General features: G+C 43.6%; 1 protein-coding gene across 1 annotated transcript in view; it reads left to right on the forward strand.

The window, feature by feature from the left end:
* Positions 1–3,399: 3,399 nt before the first annotated feature.
* Positions 3,400–22,011, forward strand: part of TXLNB (taxilin beta) — a 30,612-nt gene continuing 12,000 nt past the window's right edge. The window contains exons 1-6 of the mRNA XM_044455251.1: positions 3,400–3,619; positions 4,775–5,224; positions 6,487–6,578; positions 11,578–11,748; positions 17,387–17,581; positions 18,236–18,355. Of these exons, the coding sequence (XP_044311186.1) occupies positions 4,789–5,224; positions 6,487–6,578; positions 11,578–11,748; positions 17,387–17,581; positions 18,236–18,355 (1,014 nt within the window). The 5' untranslated portion in view covers positions 3,400–3,619; positions 4,775–4,788. The remainder of the gene's footprint in view (positions 3,620–4,774; positions 5,225–6,486; positions 6,579–11,577; positions 11,749–17,386; positions 17,582–18,235; positions 18,356–22,011) is intronic.

Raw genomic sequence — 22,011 nt, forward strand, 5'->3', positions numbered from 1 at the left:
GCCAAGATGCTCCTGGGACCACCAGCTGGGCTCACGGAGGACCTGGCCGACAAGACGCGCTGGCTGCCTATTCGCATGTGCAGTTGAGAGGCAGGCAGGATCCAGGCAAGCGAGTCCGAGCTTTCTTTCAACACTGAATGTCAGAATCTAACTGCAGGTACAAGTACTTAGAACAAAATGTCCAATGGCTGTTGTTTGAAAATAGAAATGTGATCATAGAATCACAGAATGGCAGGGCTTGAAGGGGCCGAGAAGGCCATCGGGTCCACCCCTGCTGGCATGGGATGCAAGGTACACGATCTCACTCTGATGAGGGTGTTGATCTTGAGTTATCAAGTCCCTGCAGAAGGAGGTGCTTAAGCCTTTGAAAAATGGGTCTTTAATAAATAAATAAATTCCATATGGCCCTGTTGCTGCTGCTCCTTTTCTTGCCACCCCCCCTTTCTCTCTCTCTCTCATTCTCTCTCTCACACACACACACACACATACATGGCAGGGTGGGAGGAGTCCAGAATGTGTCTTTGTGACCTTTGATAGAACTTGGGGAAGGAGGGGAGAGACAGCTGTAAACAGAAAAACAACCAGTGCTAAGCTCCCCTTGTCTTCTTTCCCTTTTCCACATTAGAGATGAAAATAACAACAGCAGCAGCAATAATAGTAGCCAAAATAACAATCATTGGTCCAAATGGCTTCTTTCCAAAGCAACATGCAGCTTGCCCCGAGACAGTGAATCTCCCCTAAGAGGCCAGTGGGCTGGCAGCCGAACACGTACTCAGCTTCACACTTCCACTTGCCTTTCTGAGCCAACCTTCTGGCAAAGGGGCTGGCATCATCCAGCTAGGACTGATGACAAGGATCAGACCCCACACCAGAAGGAGGCCTTTCAGTGGGTACAGCTCTTCTCTGCCTGCCTGATAAAGTGCACCTGCTGAGCTCCCGTCTTCATTATGCGCAGCTGTTTAAAAGGTCACAGAGCCCGGCTCTCTTTTGCATTCGGTCTTGGCAGGTCACATTCAGACTTCGCAGCGTTCTTGCCTGCTGGGTCATCCACTCCTCTTCTTGCCCCCGCCCCATCTGAGAGGGTCCAATTGCTGTTGATTCTCCAGTCTGTCCTCCTTTTGGGCCTTCTCCCATCTTTGTCTCTCACGGTTCCTTTCCCCCCACCTAGGTAAGTATGACGAAGTCTTTTCTAACTGAATAGGTCTATGGAAATTGTGTTTCCTCTTTACATTGGTGCTATCGAATTTATACTCTTAAGTTTTCAATATGGGGAACTTGTGAGTATGGGGAAAAGATGGAAGATTAGCAGTCCCGCAGAAGTTTCTGATAAAAGAAATAAATGCCAAATTGATGCTTTAGGGGAAAGGAATTAAAGCAAAGTAAAAGAAAGGAAATTTTGTGGTATGAAAGAGCAAAACTGCTTTTGTTGTTAATAAATAATAAAACACAAAGCAGGATCCCCTATACGTATCTCTATGTTACTACTTCTGTCTAATACAATTCGTATTTATTATGGGTACAGAGTGTCCATTTTGCAGTCTGTTTTGATCTTGTTTGAATTCCACTACAGCATTTAAACAGTTATAGATATTGCACAAGTTCAGAACTGTCATAGGATGTTTTTTCAATGTGGAACATTAAGAGTGAATTATAATAGGAGCCGCATGTTTATTTTCCACTGTTAGATTTCAATTTTAATTGGCACTTGATGAGTGACCACATAATCTGCTGCCCACTTACTTGTCCCTTGAACACCCTGGAACATGCTTTGGGGTGAATAAGTAGAGGATTGTGCTGAGAAATAATCTTACAGCAGAAGCCTTTATTTGTTTTGTGGGTAAATATTGAGAAGAAAGTCCATATCTAGGGTACTTGCTACCACTCTTCTTTTTTAGGCAGGCTTAAAATAGCTTGTGACTTCAGAGCAGGTGCAATGTGTCTTTTGCTTGGATTTAGGAGGAGGGGTGGAGAGGGAAAGCCAAGGGCTGAAAGCTAAAAATAGGCAAGGCCTGCCAACTCTTGAACTCTCCTACTGAAAAAAGTCCTTGTGAGGAGACTGATTTTTGTCATTCAGGTCTACAACAAAGAGGAAGAACCAAAACAGGGTTGGGTTGGGTTTGGGTTGGTTTGGTTTGGTTTGGTTTGTCCAAGGCAGCTTGCTTTTGAGGGTGCCCAATAATTTGAACCTGTTAACATAAGTGAGTGATCATGAACTGGTAGCCGAAGCTTTGAGTGTTATGTTGCTCTGAGAGGGGAAAATGATTGGCACAGTTGGAGCACTCTTGAAAAATAATATTTTAAATGGTTGCTATGCTCTTAGCAATAAACAAACAGGCTTCTACTTCACCTTCCTGAAAAGCATGTCAGATCTGTGCCATCAACACAGTGTTCCCACTGCTTGAACTAAGTATTCTCATACAGCACTTGGGTTATGTACTATTGTGATACTACCAGAAGGTGGTCAATAAGTAGATGCAAATGAAAATATGCTTCATTCTGTGTTCCTACATCTATAAATTGTCCTCCTTGCTCAGCAGACAGAGAGCTTATGGCCGGGGCAGGAGTGGGATCTGTAGAGTTGTAGAGTTTCGCCTGGACTTTCATCATTTGTGATGGCTTCCACCCTGTAAGAATGTTTTCGTTTGCATTCACACCAAGCTGTACCAAGTTTAGGGGACAATATGAACTCTATAGTAGGTGGATCCCAAGGGCTGCTTAGAATCTGCTTCTGTTGTCATGCATTATTAAGGTGCCTGTCCTTGCTCCTTAATAACTTGAGCCTATCATACAATAAACAGACTTTCTCTTTTCTAGCCTGCCAGTCACAATCTCCGCAGTTCGCCAAATGCAATTTCTTAAAGTTACCATTCAGGTATCAAAGCTGAATTGTGACGAGAACTGGAAAACATTTCTCATCAACTACCCAACGAAAATTATAGTTCACCAGTCCTGCAAAAAGGGAAAGCTGTAGCTGCAATCAAATGCCACAATTTTTGTTCATGTGTCTTTTTGCTGGGCCGGCACTAGAGCCAGAATTCGGCTGCATGATTCTAAAGGCAAAGCATGCAAGAGAGCAGAAGGTGTATCCCACAGTTAGTTTGGTGGTCGTTCAGGATTCACAGTTGACATTTTCCAGGAAACACACTGCATGCCAGGTCACTTCCTGTCACAGCTAATCCATGATAGATCTTGTGCTGGAGCAGTGGAGGTGTGTCATCTTTGTGCCAGGTTTACTTCCTTTAGCATGGGAAGAACACTGGGAGCTTTTCAAGGAACTTAGTTCTCTGCTTATATATTATACTGTATTTTAATGTATATCAGTTACGGATGAACAAACACCATGTGCTTATAAGTTTAAAAATGTCTAATTTGGTGTTTAAGAGTTTTAAAAAGATTTAAACATTTTGCTTTAGATGAAAAAGGTGCAATTTCAAATACCTGCTGAGTCATCTGACAGCTCATTGGGCCCTGTGCTCTGACATCCTAGCCGGTGTCATAGAATGACACTTTCTACAATGAATGAAAAATGCTTACTAATACTGTGACATGGCATCTTCCGTTACTTCTGTTTCGAGAAGAATTGTATGTTACTCTATCGGAGCAATGCTTGTAAGCTAAGGTAAATCTGGTAGAGATTTTCTCTTGCTTCTTCCATGTCCTTTGGGGCTTGCAAAGCCATCATCATTTTGTCTTTTATCGCTCTAAAAGCTTGTTCCTAGATCTCATGCAGCCATACTTTAACCCTGATGCCAAGAGAAAGGTCTCATGTCTACCTAAAGCAGGACAATGGCAGGCCTTTGAGCTTGCCCAAACCCAACAGCCGTCGTAGCATGCGCAACAGATGCCTGGGTTGTTTTAGCACTGCACAATGGATACGGTCCTAAGCAGTGGTCTTTTACTAAGGAGTATGGCATATAGAAGTGTTGGGTTTTGCTTTCAGTATACCTGCTTCAGATTTCATTGTGCCTGCATTAGATATAGAGACATGAATTTTCACCTTTCTATTCTTGAGACATTGTGAATGGCAGGATAGAAAAGCTATAAAGACATGAATAGATAAACAAACTAAGAAACAAACTATACTGGAATTCCCAAGGCAGACCACTGCCCAGCTGTACACACAGCTTGGGTGAGAAAGGCATAAAACCTCAAATTCCACTAAGGAATGATGCTGAAAAGCAGAAGTGGCCTCCCTTCATTTTGCTGTTTTTCGTGAGGAAGTCACTGGGGAAGTTTCTCAAAGCTGGTGGTCTTTTTCTCACTCCCACCCCTACATTTGCTCAGCTACATTTGCTGTTTTGATTCTGCAACTTTCTTGTGAGTGTTCTACATTTTTAAAGGACTATCCTTGTTTATAACCAAGCTTTTATCTACTTGTACATATGGCTGTTAAAGTTCCTATGTTTCCCTGAACACCATTTTCTTGGTGGCTGTGGATGATATTAATTGTAGTACCACCCATCTAGATGGCACCAGGTGGACCAAAGCTGGTTTAAACAAACATATTCACAGATTGCCTAAGAATATGATGCCAACTTTTATATTGTTATTTATTTTATATTGTTAATTTTATATTGTTATTTTTGTATTTTATTGTATTTTATTTGTGCTGTGAGCTGCCCAGAGGCTTCGGCAAGGGGCAGCATAGAAATGTTTTAATAAATAAATAAATAAATAAACTTGCTTGCACCAAATATTTAGCTGCAGATTTCTCCACCAGTTTTACTCTGTTCTCTCTGCATTTTGCCTAAAAACTACCTTTCTTTGCTTCCAGGTAATTTCCCAAGGATGGAGCAGAACCAGAATACTAATCAGCAACCTGAACAGCAACCAGTACCTCCTGTAAATAGCTCTGAAGAATTTCCTCCTCAAAATCACTTAGAGAAGCAAAGTGAAAAATCGCCTCCCAGGCCTCTGTCCCCTGAGAGTGCGGCGCATTCTCAGCCTGAAATAAAGCTCTGCGATATATCTGAGGAGCTGAGCCGGCAGCTGGAGGACATTATTAAAACCTATGGGTCAGCCACCAGCCTGATGGAAGAAAGGAATATGAAGGAAACAGACAAGCCTGAGAAGGGGGAATCATTTAACAATGAGGATGCAGAATATGAAGATGTCCACGACGAGGCAGAGAAAGAACAAGTCGCTTCTGGGGATGCCTCCGGATCGAAGGAATCAGCTATTCCTAAGGAACAAAAACTGGAGAAGAAAATCCTGAAGGGACTAGGCAAGTGGCTGCTTGTATAACTGGAGTGCTGAGCAAAACACATCTCGGTGCCAATATCAAGAGGTGCCACTTGGTCTCCAGGGTTTCAGGGTTTCAGTCTGTTGACGTGCATTTTCTCATTGTCAGTGGCAGGAAAACTTGATTTTGCTGAGAACATTGGATCCTTTAAGTAGTTAGATTTTCTTAAAATGGGATGTGGTATCAGGTGGCAATGTCTGGCATAGTGCATGGCCATAATGAAACAGTTCAGTTCATCACACCCCAGATGTCGATCTGTGGAAGGCAATTCTGAGTTTGCGAACATCTGAGCTGGAGTACGTCTCTCTGCAGTGACGGGATCTGCAGATCAAATAGTTATTCAGTCATTCTTCCAACTTTTCCTCACACAAAACCATGTTCCTAGCAAAATATGTGAGATTAGAACCACTGCAACCGATCACTGAAAGGTTTACTTCACAAGGTATAGATCTGAAGAGAAATGCTGCAGAGTTTGCTGCTGATCTTTCAAAACACTGAAGCACTAAGTTGCAACTTCCACGTGTACTGGTCAATTCATGTCATTCCTTGTAGCCTCATCTTCATGGAGCATGAAGAAACAACTTCTAGCAGTTTTCATCTGCTCCAGAAGAAGGTCTTTTAAAAATCTAATAGAACTTTGTTGCCCATTCAGGACCAAACTATCCCAAAATACTTAGCATTACTGCAGGCATAACTTAAAAGAATGGACTGCTTTGCAGGAGGGAACGGATGTACTGTTGTCTGAACCCAGAGTGCTAGGCAGTTCAGAGGCTGCTTAGTTAACCTGTGGCTTGTTGCTGGGTTAACCTCTGGATTGTTTGGCCCTTAAATGGCTCTGCACTAAAGGTTTGGATGACAGAGTAAACAGCTTATGATGGAACCGATCATGAGTTGCTAAGAAACAGGAGAAGTAGTGGGTGAACTTCACGCAGAATGCCACTCTCGCCCATTCATGCATGGCAACCCATAAGTTGTTTAACCCATGAGCTTTCATCTCGTGCAACATATTGCTAGGAAGAGTCATTCTCCCACCCAGCTACTTTGAGGATTGCAGGTAAGCTGAGAAAGAACAGGGAAGGATGAGGAGGATACAGTTCCTCTGAAATTGAATATTCCCTGTACTTCGACCCTGCAAGTCCTATCTCTACTGCAGCCCTGTACAACCTCACACTGATGCTAATTTTGTCTGAAGTACACGGTCGGTGAAAATGGCCCTTATATACTTCCTTTGTTACTTACTTCAGGGAAAGAAGCTACCCTGCTGATGCAACACTTAAACAAGCTGAATACCCCAGAAGAGAAGCTGGACATTTTATTTAAGAAGTATGCTGAACTGGTTAGTATTGTAGTTACAAAGATTTGGGTAAAGGAAAAGAAAACTGCTTTAGAACATGAAATGTGGGATAGGAGTGGGGAGATGGTAGGTCAGGATCTACAGGTAGACCTTGCAGTTGATCAGTAAGGATTTCTCACTCCCACTAGTTTAAAAACTACAAATTATGTTCCTCTAAATTATGTTGTTCGAAAGAAAAAAGCATGTGGGGAACAGACGTGAATTATCTTGTGGGGAACAGACAGTTAGTTTAAAAACAAATTATTGGGTAGAGCAACTTTTCACAAGCACCTTGGTCCTTAATTCTAAGACAACAAAACCCCTCTGAGCAATGATTTTGTATCAGGTTCTGGTTGGTGGATCTTGAGTATTAGGAAAAATAAACAGAGGCAGGTCTGAGATCTGCCTATTCAGATCAAGGGTTGCCAGGTTACAACCCAGAGGATTAGATTATTCTAGGGGCAGCCACCTGGAACTTCTCAATGTTAGAAAATCAACTACCATAATCCCTAACCATTGGCCGTGCTAGCTGCTCATTATATGAGATGTAGAGCAAAACATTTAGAGTACTGGTTGTTTCCCCTTGTGCTTTACCTGAGTGGTTTCTCCCCATCTCCAATGCTCTTTAAGTACCTGACATGCAGACATCAGCAGTCCTTTTTGAGTAAGCAGCTGGAGGAGGAAGGTGCAGATACTGAAGAAGAAAAACTACAACAGCTGTATCTCTTCTATCACCAGGGCTCTTAAAAGGCATGGCCTTAATGTCTGGGTATCAGCCTGGTAAATGTAATGGCAATGTTTGCATCTCCAGTACTTTCTGGGGCTGAATTGAAATAGAGGAGGGAGTAGGAAATAGGACACAAGATAAAACGTTTTTCAGGGGAAAGCAAAAGCTGAAGAGTTGATGTGGCAGAACATTTGCCATGTGCGTGATACACATTCAGCTGACTTGGATGAACTTGGACAATAATAGATGGAGAAACATGATCTGGCCATCAGTCAGTTCAGTTAAAAGCTTCCATGTTTCCTTCTGCATGTGTCAACGTTACCTTTTTAAAAGAAAAATTAAGACAACTAAGTATAAACCTGAAACTTCTTATTCTGAAATAAGTCATTATAGCATCAAATTTCAGTGACATGCTTGGCTCCAACTTTATATTTCCTTTGGCCAGTATCTATTTAACTTGGAGAATTTTCCTCTTGTTCTACTGGTTTTAAGAAATAGTCATGTTAGAGATAGTGGAGAAATGTGCACAGAATCCATGTGACCCATGGATTCTGCAGCAGATGAGTTGCTCAGACTTTAGGACTATTGTTCAACTTTCCAAAATCATACACAAATTTAGCAGGACAAAAATACAAAGAAGGGGGGAAATCTCCCATAGGCTAAAGCATGAAAATATTTGATTGATTAATTGATTGATTGATTTTTGCAGGGGGAGGTGTTTTTCACTTTCTATTCACTTTGGAGGAGATTTCTGAAATTTGCTAAAATTCTAATTCCATCAAGGATAAGGCTATGGAATGAAACATGCCTGACAGAATCCAAAGGGAGCAGATTTAACAGAACGGATGCACCCCTAGCTCAACCAAATGCCTACTTTCCCAGAAGGTCAATTGAGTCAGACTGTAGTATGTAGTATTTAGTTGACTGTAGCATGATGTGTCCAGGATGGGAGCTGGGGAGAGCAGCATCTTAAAGCCAAGTGGCTTGCCTGAGAAGGAGCAATCCTCAGCCTTAACATCGTGGATAGAGTTGATGGTTTTTCACCACATTCTGTCCTTTGCCTTTCAACACCGGTTTTATGCAACTATTAGTAGGTTATAAGAGCTGCCAGCAAAGAATTTTTTTCCACCAGGGTAGTTGGCATCCCTTGTCATAGGCATCATCTAAGCATTGGCCTTTCTAGAGGTAAAGATTGCAATTTGACACATGTCCACGCCAAAGTTCAGTGGGACTTATTCTTAAGTAGGAGCATGCTGGACTACAGCCTCACTGCTTTCGTTTGGCTGGAGCAAAGTGTTTTATCAGGAATGCAAGTGCTTGCTGGGCTGATAGCATTCCGAGGAGGGTTTGCGACATCCTTGTGGCCCACCTGAGAGGAGCTACTGGGGAAGATTCTCATTAGATCCTGTAAGATCAAACCCCTGAAACCACATGGATCTTTTCAAAGGGACTAGAACAGCTTATAGAACTTATGCTCATCATTAGCATGATCAGCATCACCCCAGGTTTAATGTATGAGCCGAAGGCCATGACAAAAGTATGGTTACATCAGCATATGCTTATGACTGAAAAATAACAATTTAAGAGAAATATGTACTTAGTAGTGTTGATCCCAGGGCCCAAGTTCCTACAATATATCAATAAAATTGTTTAATTGTTGATTGTACAAACAGTGATGTTGAATTGATAGCTGTCATACCCAGCTCTGACAGCAAATAACTATTTCTGCATCTGTAACAAATGCATGGGATCCTATGGTACCAGCTTTGATTTAATTCTAATGCCACTAAACAGAGGACATTTAAAAAGGCAGTGCACCAATTCTGCCTAGTGTCCTCACATCCTGATAGAAGATAGACATTAATTAAATCATGATCAGATATTTGCTGGTTAAGAATTAAGCCGAAAAGCCCTGAAATGGCCCATGGCTGCCACAGAGGCTCTGAGTCCATTGTTATCTCCCCTTTGGAAGGAAAGTTAATGAAGTATGATTAGGGAAGGGTCCGTCATCTATGGCTTCACTCCATCCTTTCCTGGGATGCATTACCCTTCTTTAATGATCTCCCTGCTCAGACAACCTCACCATAATGGAACCTCACATCCCAAGCTTACTTTGTCATTCATCCAATATTCCAACCTTAACATTCCATCTTTGCTTCCCTTTATTTCTTGATAAGTTGCCTGGAATATTCTAGCAGCTGGGAGGCTACCCTCGTTTTCTAGACAGTGGGATCAATACTAGATGTATCAATGGTACTCCTGGACATTTATTAAACTCTTTTATCAGGGTTGTGGCTATTCCTATCCTCTGTGAGACATGGGCTTCTATTGCCTGTGGGTACCACATTTCTTGTAGATGGAGAAGACTGTATCTCATTCACATCTCTTAATGGACTATGTGGATCCAAAACCACAAATCCATTATGCAAATATATCCAACTTACTGTTTGGCTTTTGAATACCCCTGCAAAGTCTCTGGTGACCTCCTGGAATGCTTGATTCTCATGAAACTGATTTTAACCAGGACACACACAGAGACATACCAAAAAAAGGTCTATTGGCACTTTCTCCAAGAATAGCAGCAACTGCCACAAAGTATAAAGTTATGAATGTCCAAGCTACAAACAACCTGTTCTTAAAATGAACTGCCATAAAGGCTATTAATTTGTCCTTATCATAGAGAGAGAGGAAAGAAAAGGGGAGAGAGGGAGGGCCTCCAAAGCATCACCATAGAGAGAGAGAGGAAGCAGAAGGTGAGAGAGGAGGCCTCCAAAGTAGGCAAATTTTCTTGCTGCAAAGAGGAGGTCCTAATGATTTGGGGCTAGAGATAGTTCCAGTTTTTCCACTTTCATGGGGTCCTGTACCCCAACCCCCATAAATGTGGAGGGCAGACTATACATGATTCAACTTACATACAAATTTGACTTGAAGACAAATTTCTGTTTTCTCCCCCATTCATAACCTTGGGATTGCCTGTATATCTTTAAATCCAATTACCTAAAACACCTCCAAGTCACCACCATATACAAAGTTACAACCTTGGGCTTCTAAAGTTATATAGACCAGGCCAGCATCTTCATCCGGGCAGAAAACCACACAAATCTCATCCTTCCAGCTACCCTAACAATGAGGGGCTAATGCTTGGAGGGGTTAAAAAGGGAACAGGAATAGCAGCTGCCAGCAAGGCACAGCTTGCAGAGTGCCAAGACAGAAAGCCAAAACATGCTACAAAATGAAAAATTACATCTTCTCTTGTATCTATTAAGATAGCGTATAATGTTTTAAAGTAAATTTACATAAATATAGCTTAGAATGTGGTAAATGAAATCATTTTCATTTTGTATCAGAAGAGAGAATTTATTGATCAACAGTGACTTAGGAGTGATAGAGGATGGGCATTAAAAATGTGTGCATGCTTTTATTTGCCTATTTTATTGCATTGCTTCAGGTGTGCAGTTTTACCTGTGAATGAAACCCACAAACCTTACTTCAGAGTAAACTGCATGGAATGTGCTGCCAGTGGACTTTTCTCCATGAGGCTTTTAACCCAATTGGCCCAGTATATGTATGCCATTCTTTTTTGCCTTTCTGGAACTTCCAGGTCACAGCCAGCAGGTAGTGGTGTGTATAATGGAATGGCCCAAATCTATAAGGGTCCCATGTTACCATTCACCTGGAAAGGTCCTGGAGAAAAAGGCTGTCTTGAGCTGCATCAGTAAGATACCATCAGTGAGGAATTATGAGTACACAGTAATTGTCTAGTGCAGAAAGGTTCAGTCTCTTAAATATCCTTTTCCTACAGATGTGGAATTTTCTGAGTCGTGAGTAGATTTCAGGGGAAATATTAACCATGCCCTTCTGTGACTTTATATTATTGAGTGAAGGATTCCTTGCATCACAAATTTAGATTACAGGAATAATCCTGTCCTACAAGAGCCCAGTTACTGTTCTACTTTTTTAAATGGCAGATATACAGTAATGCTATTAAAATGTTGCACATGGGCTACTAAAAGATAACCATGGGCTAGGAGATCTAAAGACGAAGGATATTTAAGTAGCATTTGCTCCTTTACCCAGTAACTTGGCAGTCTGGCTCCTTCAAAACTTCTGCATGAGTCATTTGCCCAATCATTTGTCCAAAATAAGCATAAAGTTCATGCAAAAATGTACCTCTTTCCAAATAGTTAAGAAAAGATAGGTTAAGTTTTGCAAACCTGAATGCCTTTTCCTTTTTTAAAAAGTTCCCATTGTCCCTATTTTTCTTCTGCTGTTTAGCTGGAAGAGCATCGTACTGAACAGAAAAAGCTAAAATACCTACAGAAAAGACAGTCCCAGCTGGTGAAAGAGAAGAGCCAGTTGCAGAGTGAACACAGTCGAGCTATCCTTGCCCGAAGCAAATTGGAGGGTCTTTGCAGGGAGCTCCAGAGACACAACAGAACCTTGAAGGTGAGACTGACAATACCTGTAGTAATAAATTGACCCAAGTCAAGAACCATGGCTATTTCGAGGATTTTTCTTCATCCAAAAATTCTAAATATTCTCCAAGAAACTACAGTTCAGTGGTCTTTGAAATAAACTGTGGCACAATTTCAAACCAATCTAAATGCACTCTTAGAACTGGCTCTTTTGTTTAAAAAGTAAATTAAGTAACAAAAGGCCAGATTAAATTTTTAAAATTTTAATACATCTTCACATAAGTTCTAAACAATGGCACAGATCTACCATTAAACCATGTTAATTTAGTATTATTTATACTACTTCATTCTTACAACTAGGCTTTGCATCTATTTGCTGCACTGAGAACTGTGCAAACCCTTTATTATTTATTATTGATTATTTTATTAATTTATATAAGTCTAGAATATTTCCACATAGTCTTCCTCACAATCTGTAGCCAAGCAGCTTGGGTGCTTATGTTCAGGAATGTAGGAACCTTTAACAATGGACAGTTTTATTGCTTTATTTCCAGCATCCTTTCTTCTTCAGTCTGCCTGGATTCATATCCACCACTCATAAAATCAAAATAGCAAATAAAAATGAAGTGCTCACATCCGGTAGATAGAAGTAAGATCTAGAGTAATTACTGGACTGACTAGAGAACATCCATTTCATCAGGTGAAAATTCAATGCCGATGGGAGAGTGTAAGGATTCCTATTTTGAGTAAGTATAAATCACTTAATTAGAAAAGTGTCTTTCCTCAATGTATCTCAGAGAGGACATTGATTCAGATTAGATATTCATTACAAGCAACATGATTAGGAACAGATTAATGAATTTAACTGAGCTATTACATTTAGGGCTCCATCTAGCTCTTTCTTTCTGTGAGCACAAAAGATCTTGTAGTAGCAGAAACTAGGTACCAAACTATGTGCAAGAGGAGAATCCAACTAAAGTTGCAGTGGTGCCAGTGGTGGGCATTATACATGTGCAACTGCCTGTGCACAACTTTTGTGAGCCCGTCGAGCAAGCAGTGGTATGTTCTGCTCCACCACGCATTGCACAAACATAATGGTTGACTGAAAGGTTTAGCAGAATTCTATGAGCACCGTATGAAATTTTGGAATGACACCACTCAACACTGACTTTAGAACTTGCATTTTTTTTAAATAAAATGAAACTGGTTTTAAATACAAACCAAGATCATTGTTGTTTTTTAGCCAACCTGTTCCCAAACCAAGTTTGTACTGTACTCAAAACTATTTGCCACCTGAGTGGGAAGAGGACAAAGCCACATGAGGTGGAGGAGCTCTGAGGGAACCTCCTGCTGAAGAGTTTTTTTTTAAGAGAGAAAAGGAAAAAAGAAAAAGTAACATGAAAAAGAAAGAAAAGCATTCCATGATAGCTATAAAATTGATAGAAGTAATTAGAATTATTGACTTTTTGTGTAATTTCCCACTCTTAGCGCTATATGTAATTTTTGTGTAATGTTCCTTGCTGAAGGCCATTTTGAGTGGCAGTCTGATTGGTCAACTGCACTGGACTCCCACAAGCCACATGGAGCCTGATCTGATCTTCTCCCGATGGTGATCTGATCATGTTCCAAAATGGCCCCTGTAGCACACATACAAATACCCCAAACCCTCCACAGTAGCTGGCATTTTTTATATTATCTTTGCATTATCTTTTCCTCCAGTTTACATGGAGAAATGGAAGAAGGAGCTGCACTCTGGCCAGATTATAAAGGCTTGTTTGCACTGCAGGACTATTGTTATGCTGATCTCTAGAGGCTCTCAGATACCTGTGTCAGCTCGACAGATAAAGAGAATCCAGACGTGTGGGGGTGGTACATGGAACCAGCGGTAAGGGTAGGCTTAGTTGTACATCTCTCCCCAAGGCCCACATCCTAGCAGGGCCTACAGATGAGCTTCCCAGTGTTGTTCCTCTGCTTTACCATTACAGCCTGCTTGTTCACCTGCCTTCCCCTCTGTGAGAAGCAGGAATGGGAGAAGCCACTGCCAGTATTTGCTTGGTTACTGGCTCTTCTGCCATCAAGCCGGCAAGTGGCAGTAACAATGAGAAAGAGGAGAGAAGCCGGTGAGAAGGCTCGGCCACTGAAAGAGGGCCTCCATGGAGGACATCTTATCTAAGGGGCCTCAAAAACCTCCCACCCACATGGGCTGTACACATCACATCACACAGTGAAGAGAAAAAAAGGCAGCCATTGGAAGTCACATAATGACTTTGGTTCCTGCATATTGTTACCTGAACTTCCAGTTTTACTCTAGAATCATAGAACTGGTGTCACACTGCTACAGGGTCTTTTGAGCATGTGCTAGATGCATCTCGCATCCCTGTGTAAAGCATGCCATGGGATGTCAGGGCATGGAAGCTGAAGCACTGTAGAGTATGTCAATTGCACCTCTCTGGGACACAATATGGCCTCCTTCCCCTTCTCCAGTTAATTTTTTTAAAAAAAAATGTGAGGTACCAAACTACAGCGAGTGGAGACTCAGCTAAAGACTGGTGTGGGCTCTGCTTACCCAAGCAATGCTAGCAGTTCAAGTGACAGCTCATTCCTACTGTTACACCAAATTGTATACTCTGTGCATCATTCTAGACATTAGTTCTCGCTAAAGAAAGCTATCAAAGACATAGCTTTCACTTAGAATCCCACTCTGATCTCTGTCTGGGGGTTTGTTGGGAGCTCAATTGCCCTTGCCAGCTGCAAGTAACACTGTAGCACCAGTACTTTTACATTCAGGTGGAAGTGCACAATATGGAGATTCAGGTACAGTCCCAGAAAGGACAGACGGGCATTAAGTGGGATCCTGCTGCCCCTGAACAAAGGTTCAACAAGCTAGCTAGGAAGTTACAAGCCTGGACAAGGAACTTCATTCTGAGAAACCAAAATGGCCTGAGCAAGAACCTTCCCCCAGAGGCAGCTCAGGCTTGTTGTGGTTTGGATTTATCTTCCACATGTATCTGAGGAGGTTGGCTCAGGCCACCTGCTTGGTGGCATTGGTTCTGCTGCTGCTGCTGCTGCTGTCAACATGCAGCCACTGCAGTGTTGAAGCCTGTTCTCTCAGTGGGCCAATTGTACAGGCTAATGAGCTCTCTTCAGGCATTTGAAGCGCGAGCACAAAGGAACACAAGCTCTACCCTTTCTAGAGAGAACAACTTTCTGCAACAGAGTGACTCTCCGGCTATGGAACCCTGGAAAACCAGGGAAGATTCTTCAGAGGTGGACTAGCCCTCCAGTGCAGATAGCCACTGCTTATGTGCAGAGGATAGCCTGAACATACTGGGGGAAAGGTGGGTTTTCTCACAGGTGGAAGATATATGTATTTTGAATACCTGAAGAGGGCTTTTGTTTTTGCCTTTCCCCCATGTGAATTGCCTTTCCCCACCCAGGTATGTGGTGGCATCAGTTAAGCATAACACTGTGGAGTGAACCCATCCAAACTTGGCTCCTGTGATGCTTCTAGGAGTCTAAAGGGGTGCCATTAGCAAATTTTTAGAAATAACTACATCTGCCATTTCTTCAATGGAAGAGACCTCAACCTTCCAGGAAAGTGCTATTTTATTTATGTATTTTGTTCAAAAGACGCTATTGACAACTTAAAAATAAAAACACTTTCCCCAGCAGAAATAAGAAACCACATAATCAAATTAGGGATCCATAACATATCAAACGAACAACTTTTCTTAAAAACAGTCTCGTGGCAAATAGGGACTGACGGTGCTGTAAGGGACTTGAGCCAAATTCTATGCATGCACCCTGGAAGGAAGGTCAGTGTAAGTACGTAGTAGCTTTGCTTTAGCAGCATGTCATGTTTGTGCTTCCCTGTAGTACAAATGTTGTTGTTGACTGCAGCAAAAGAGACCTGTCATCAGATCTGTATATAAGAAGATGAGTATGTATAAAACTGTGCATAAAAATAAAAACTCTTCTTATATTTCTGGCTGTTGAAGTTAACTGTTACCTGTGAGACAGGGGAATAATAGTCTTTAGCTGAAGTTACTAGTTTGGAGATCTGAGAAGGCTTCATCCAATTACTATCTTTGCTGCATCTAGAAAGACTTATTTGTGCCAGTCAATCCAGATTAGTTGCTTTTCAAGTCTGCTGTCTCTCTACTGTATATATCCATGATCATTTTTTAGCATACACGCACATGGGTGCACAAACAGTGCACTCGTCTGTCAGAACTTGCTGTTGAGAATTCCATTTGCAACACCACGAAAGGTGAACCATACGAGCAGCAGCCTGATCCTCTTTATCTTGTAAGCTGATGCAAACTGAAATTAAAGCTACAACATCCTAAACGTGATAAGAACTAGATTATATGATTGTTTCACCTTTGTAAAGGCAACTTCTGGCTGCGAGAGAAGATGCTAGGATGCCACATAAGCTGCCTGGGGAAGAAACAAGCTGGACACAAACAAGCCCTTTGATGATCTCACTGCAAAATAGTTGATTTAGTGGCCTCCTCCTTTTCATCAGCAAAGATCCCGTGCATCTTTGACAGCTTGCCTTTTGACAACTGTCAAGAGTAACTAAAGTCATACATAAAGTTCTTGACAGCCTCTTTGGGTCAATGTCCATGAGAGGTAACTGCTACACTTTGATAGCAGACATCTGCCTCCAGGATGTTGCCCAGCGAAGCATGCCAGTTTGGACCTACACAAGTGTGCACTCGGGCAGGTCCAATTAGGAAAAAAAGCCATAAGTTTGCCCCTCCACAACATAAACATTTGGGGCCCAAGGAAAAGTATTGCAAGGGGGTAACAAACTAGTGACAGCCCCTCCAATATGCCACTTAAGCACTTTGACGGGCATGTTTACTAGCTGTCAGATCACTATCAGATGAAAAACAATCACAACAAAGAAAGAGGGGGGGGGAGAGGAAGGAGGAAGTAAAATTTAAAGGGGTACAAAAAGCCATGGTGTGAACAAGAGGGCCTAGAATCATGGGCGGGGGGGGGCACTGAGCCAATGTCTGTCACTCCATTGTGCTGCTTAGGCCATGAGCAGCTGGCACTGGCCCAAGCCAGCCCAGCAAGAAGGGTGAGGGGGTTTGGCCACTTTCCACATGCCTCACTCCCCACTTCCTGCAACCCACGATGGAGGTTGGTTGCCTAGATTTAGGCAACACAACAGCCCGCTTTGGGTCCAGTGATCCAAACAGCAAGCAATTAGTTGCTAGGGTGGCTTGTTGCCCACAAACAAGCCACCCCACTGGAATCAGGACAGGATCACATGACCCAACAGAAGAGGTTGCCAGATCATGTGAATCCTGTCACTGGGCAATCAGAAGTGCTATGGTTATTTTAATTGCTCTTATACATCACAAACCAAGTGAAAGCAGCTGAATACATAAATAACCCTTTGCAGGGCCGACCTTTTATCCTCCTCTCCTCTCCCCTCAAGCACAGAAGACACATTTCTGAAAAAATCTCCCAATTTTCTTCTCTCTTCTTAAATTGTCTGCAGAATGGATCCCTCAACCCTCTCTGGGCAGCATCTCCATCACTTTACAGGGTTGGCTGCAACCCTCTAATGAGTACGCTGTAACACAATAATGGGGGTGCTAATGACATTCTTTGGCAATAAAATCAGTATAACTTTAAATATTGCATTACAGGAAGAGACTCTTCAGCGGGCAAGAGAAGAAGAGGAGAAAAGGAAGGAGATCACGAACCATTTCCAGGGCACCCTGAATGATATTCAGGCACAGATTGAGCAGCAAAGTGAGAGGAACATGAAGTTGTGCCAGGAGAACACTGAGCTGGCAGAGAAATTGAAGAGCATCATAGATCAGTACGAAGTCAGAGAGGAGGTGAGAGCCACGTGACCCCTGAATGTACACAAACCCAGACGCACAAGGCAGTGTTTCTCAGATCTGTTGCTGGGGGATCTCCAGTACTCAATTTATTCATTCCTGTGCCAGGGGTAGGTGATTCAAAAATGTGTAAACCCTTTTCATCGCATGTGCTTGGCTTTCTAGCACATATGAGTAGCTTAATAATAGTATTGTTCATTCTGTTTACAGGTATAGCCATGGTATGTAAAGTGTTATAAATAGTCCAACACTCCATTCATTGTTTTCTTTCACTGGTACCCCCTGTATGTAAGTTCAGTATATAGTAATCAGCATGAAATAGTTTTTAGTATTAGATGAATGCCACCAACAGTACAATCTTCTACGTGTTTATGTAGAGGATTTATTCCCAGGTAAGGATGCATATGGATCACGGGCTGTAAAGATGCATCCCCAGTGGCCTGCCACCAGTAAGGGGCAGACTGAATGTTTCTCCAGCACTGCAGTGCCCAGAGGTGCCCCAGTTCTGGTCTGGGAGCAAAACCCAGAAGTGAAGGCACATATGAGCCTGTAAGTTTTGATTTAGCCTTAAATCCTTCTTGCTCACTCACCTGGTTGTGTCAGCATGAGAATCACTAAACAAAAACTTATTATCCTTCTTTTTTCTTCCAGCACCTTGATAAGATATTTAAGCACAGGGAGCTTCAGCAGAAACTGGTGGATGCCAAGCTGGAGCAGTCACAGGAAGTGATGAAAGAAGCAGAGGAGCGACATCAGCGAGAGAAGGAATATGTACTTATCTCCTTCGTTTTTTAATGACTAGGCCAGGATTACCTCTAAAATACCTTTTTCACATCTGGGGTCTCCCATCCCTGCACTGATCAGGTCCAGCCTGATATCAGTACAGAACATCTGCTCCTTCCATGAGAAAACGGTATTAATTTATGATAATGGTATTCAACCTTTTCTCTGTGGCGCTCAGGAGATGCAGGTGGCTATCCAACTTTTTTGCTAACAGCAGCTTTGTGATGTCTGCTAGACTGAGATAGCAACTGGCCCAAGCCCTGCAGGCCAGAGAGATTACTTCAGCCCAGACCCTGCGTGTCCCAGTCTCACACTCACTGCACCCTGCTATGGCTCTGTTGTGTTTCTGCATTCAGGGATGCTCAGCATTAATGCGCACCATGGCAGGGAGCTTTCCAAAGCCAGTGGAAATTAGACAGTTCAGCCTGCCCCAACCTGGTGCCTTCCAGATGTCTCAGACCGTAATTCCCTGCACATAATTCCCAGTCAGCTGGAATGATAGGGACAGGATGACAGGGAGTTGTAGTCCGACACAGCTCATGGCCACCAGACTGGGAAGGCTGTTGTATCTCCATAAAGTGCTCCCTGATTTTAACTCCTGGAGTGTGTGGCCCATGTTTTTCCTATTAGACAAGCTTGAAGGCAGAGCATTTGGAACCAAGGCCTGGATGCCCCAACCATTCTATAGGCGACTCTTTTGCAAGGAATGTCCCATGCATATGTTTAAATGGGGTGTGGACTCCAGCTCCCATCAATCCCAGCCAGCATAGCCAAGGGCTGAGGATGATGGGAGTTGCCATCCAACATCAGTTGGAAGGAGCCACCCTGATTTAAATAAACCAAGATATTCAGGAACCCCCATCACATGTTTCAGATCATCTACAGCACACTGTGCTCTTTAGCTCAATTCTTCTCTTGCTTTCAAAGGGCAGCTCTCCTTGGCTCTCAACCAACTAAAGCTTTAAGCTCTCATCTTGCTTGTTTTGGCAACAGCAATAGAAAATCTCTGCTGCCTCCCTGTGGCCAAGATGAAGCTTTTTTGCTGCTGCTTGAGATGTGATAAGCTCAGCTCACTTGCTGTCTCCCTATGTAATAAGTACAGTCCCCCTCTTAGGCCCTGATCCACAGCCTAAAACTCTGTTCAGCTTAGCATCAGCACACTCAGGCCTGGAGCGAGCATGAGGACCACAGGGAATTGGCTGCTCCATCATCACTGCTTTTTGTCCCTAGGGTCAAGCCTGAGCTTTACATGAGCTCACACTTATGCCTACCCAAGGAAGCGCCGTCGCCACCAATCTATCTCCGGTATTACCATGAAAGCCTTTACATCAGACAGACCCCTTGTCCCAGGGCCCCCATGTTATGGTAGCAGTCAGAGAATTGGCTGAGGAGCAGAGCTGTTTGATTTCTGCTCTAACCTTCATGCCAGCAGGTTTTGTCAAAGAACACCTGGGAGGATGGCTGCTGCAGTTGGCACACCAGGGGGCGCAAGAGGGGGCAAGGTTGCATGCCACCATAGACAGACACGAACTGCCCTGCTTTTCACATGGCTGTAACATAGAACCAGGTCGTTCAGTGGCTCCTGGGCACAGTTTTTTATCTTGAACAAATGACTTGGACTGTAAGATCTCAAGAGGATTATTTACTGGCAGAGCTGGTGTCATAGATCTGTATCTCTAGTCTCTTGTCCCTCTAGCGTCTAGTGTGGGAGAGCCCTCAGCCTCTCCTGGCAACTGGCTCCACTGTCATGTTGCTCTGACAGTGCGGGAGTTTTTCCTGGTGTCTAGCCTGAATCTGGTTTACTGCAGTTTATGCTCTTTGTTCCATGTCCTACGCTCAGGGATGAGAGAGAAGAGGTTTTTGCATTGCTGACTCATATTTAGACTGTTGTCTATGACAATTCCAAGGTCTTCTTCTTTTTCAGTGTTTTTCCAGCACCCTCTGAAGGTCCAGCAAGGGCTCCCTGACAAGAGCACTCTGGAGTTGCTCCTTCTCACCATGGCAAAACACTTGCTCACTGGGCCTGGGCTAGGGATATGGAGTAGTCTGGACTGGGGCTGGGAATGTAATGGATTCCCTGGGCTCAGTTCCCTAGATTCCAGTCCACCTTGTTCTGGCCAGGATCTGAGTTTCTGGCATGCCCACCCTTTATTTGCAGGCCACTTGCCAGGAATCTGATGCAGAAGAGGAGCACTGCTTGGGCGCATGCGGCGCACCGGGATGGAGCCCCACAGGACCACTGTGCAAGCAGTGCCACTCCTGCACAGCACCTGCAGCAGCTTTTGTGCTGTTGCATCTGATGCAGGAGAAGGTTGCTGGTTGCTCAGCCTCCATCCTGGAAGTGCTCGTAAAGACTGGGCAGAGCACAAGAAGTCCGCAAACGCTAGAAGAATGGGTTCCTTCAACCCGACCCTAGCACGGACAACCACAGGAGTGAGCAGGAAGATCAATGGACCCACTGCCTGCTTGCTTGCTGGCACCTGCATGGCAAGCATTAATAGTGGTGAGACAGAGCAAGAAGAGCAACAGCAGCTAATGACAGCAGTAGTGAGAATGTAGGCCCACTGAAGGAGGAGGCCCACTGGTCCAGGTCCAGGTCCAGAAGCAGAACCAGGAACGAGGTCAGACATCAACAAGCTATGGCAGAACCAAAGATGAAGGCAGACAAGGCATTTCAGGTTCAGAAGCAGGGGCCAGGTCACCGGCAGGCCAGGGTCAGGTTTCTAGCGAGAAGTAGCAGGACCAAAGGCAGGGATCAGGTACCTGGCAAGGTAAGGTCAGGAACAGGCAGCAATCAAAGTATGGCTGAAGGCAGGAACCACGGCATTGCTGTGATCAAGTTCCAGATCATCCAAAGTGCTTGAGCCTGCCTAATCCTGGAAGCTAAGCTGGGTCAGGCCTGGTTGAAATTTGACTTAACGTTGTGAGCTGCCCAATGAGTTTGGTATTATAAGGAAGGCCTAGGCAGTTATAGGCAGCCTATAAATACGGGTATAAATAAATGAATAAGTGGAGCAGTGCATGGGACTCTTTTAGAGAGCCTTCCAGAGCTCCTGGCAACTCCCTAGAGGTCAGACCTTGGTCCTGCAGGCACTAGCGGAATGCTGCTCTTCACCATCATGTCACCAGGGGGCGCTGTGTCAAGGCTTCAGATCTTGACACCTGCTTTTCCCTGGAATCCCATGACCTCCTGTGTAGAATCAGTTAAAAAGTGGGGGTGGGGGCACACACAGGGGGAAATCCACGCGACTCAGTGGAGGTTTAGCGGGGAAAACAGTGGCAAGATTTAAACTCCCCACCTTCCCCATGGAACACTGTGGTCCCCATCCAAATTGGGACCACGTGCACTTGCACAAGAGTTAAAAAAAGAATTCTGCCATGCACACTGGGCGTAACTGGTAGAACATGACCCCGTTGACCTTGTGATGTTGTGTGTTTGCCCAGAAGCCGATGACGGGACATGGAGGGAACTGCGTTTTCCAGTGGCAGCCCCATTGTCCCTCATAATGTGCGGTCCTGTCCTAGAGCCACCAAGGGGCCTGGCAGTTCCTGCCCCACAGCCTTGGACAGCCTCCGGACTGAGTGACAGGCTCTGCATGAGCCCTTGTTCCCTTCAGCTGCAGTGGCTATTAGAAATGCAGATG

Source organism: Varanus komodoensis, unplaced genomic scaffold, assembly GCF_004798865.1.
Source record: "Varanus komodoensis strain SLA01 unplaced genomic scaffold, ASM479886v1 scaffold1, whole genome shotgun sequence".
NCBI lineage: Eukaryota > Metazoa > Chordata > Lepidosauria > Squamata > Varanidae > Varanus > Varanus komodoensis.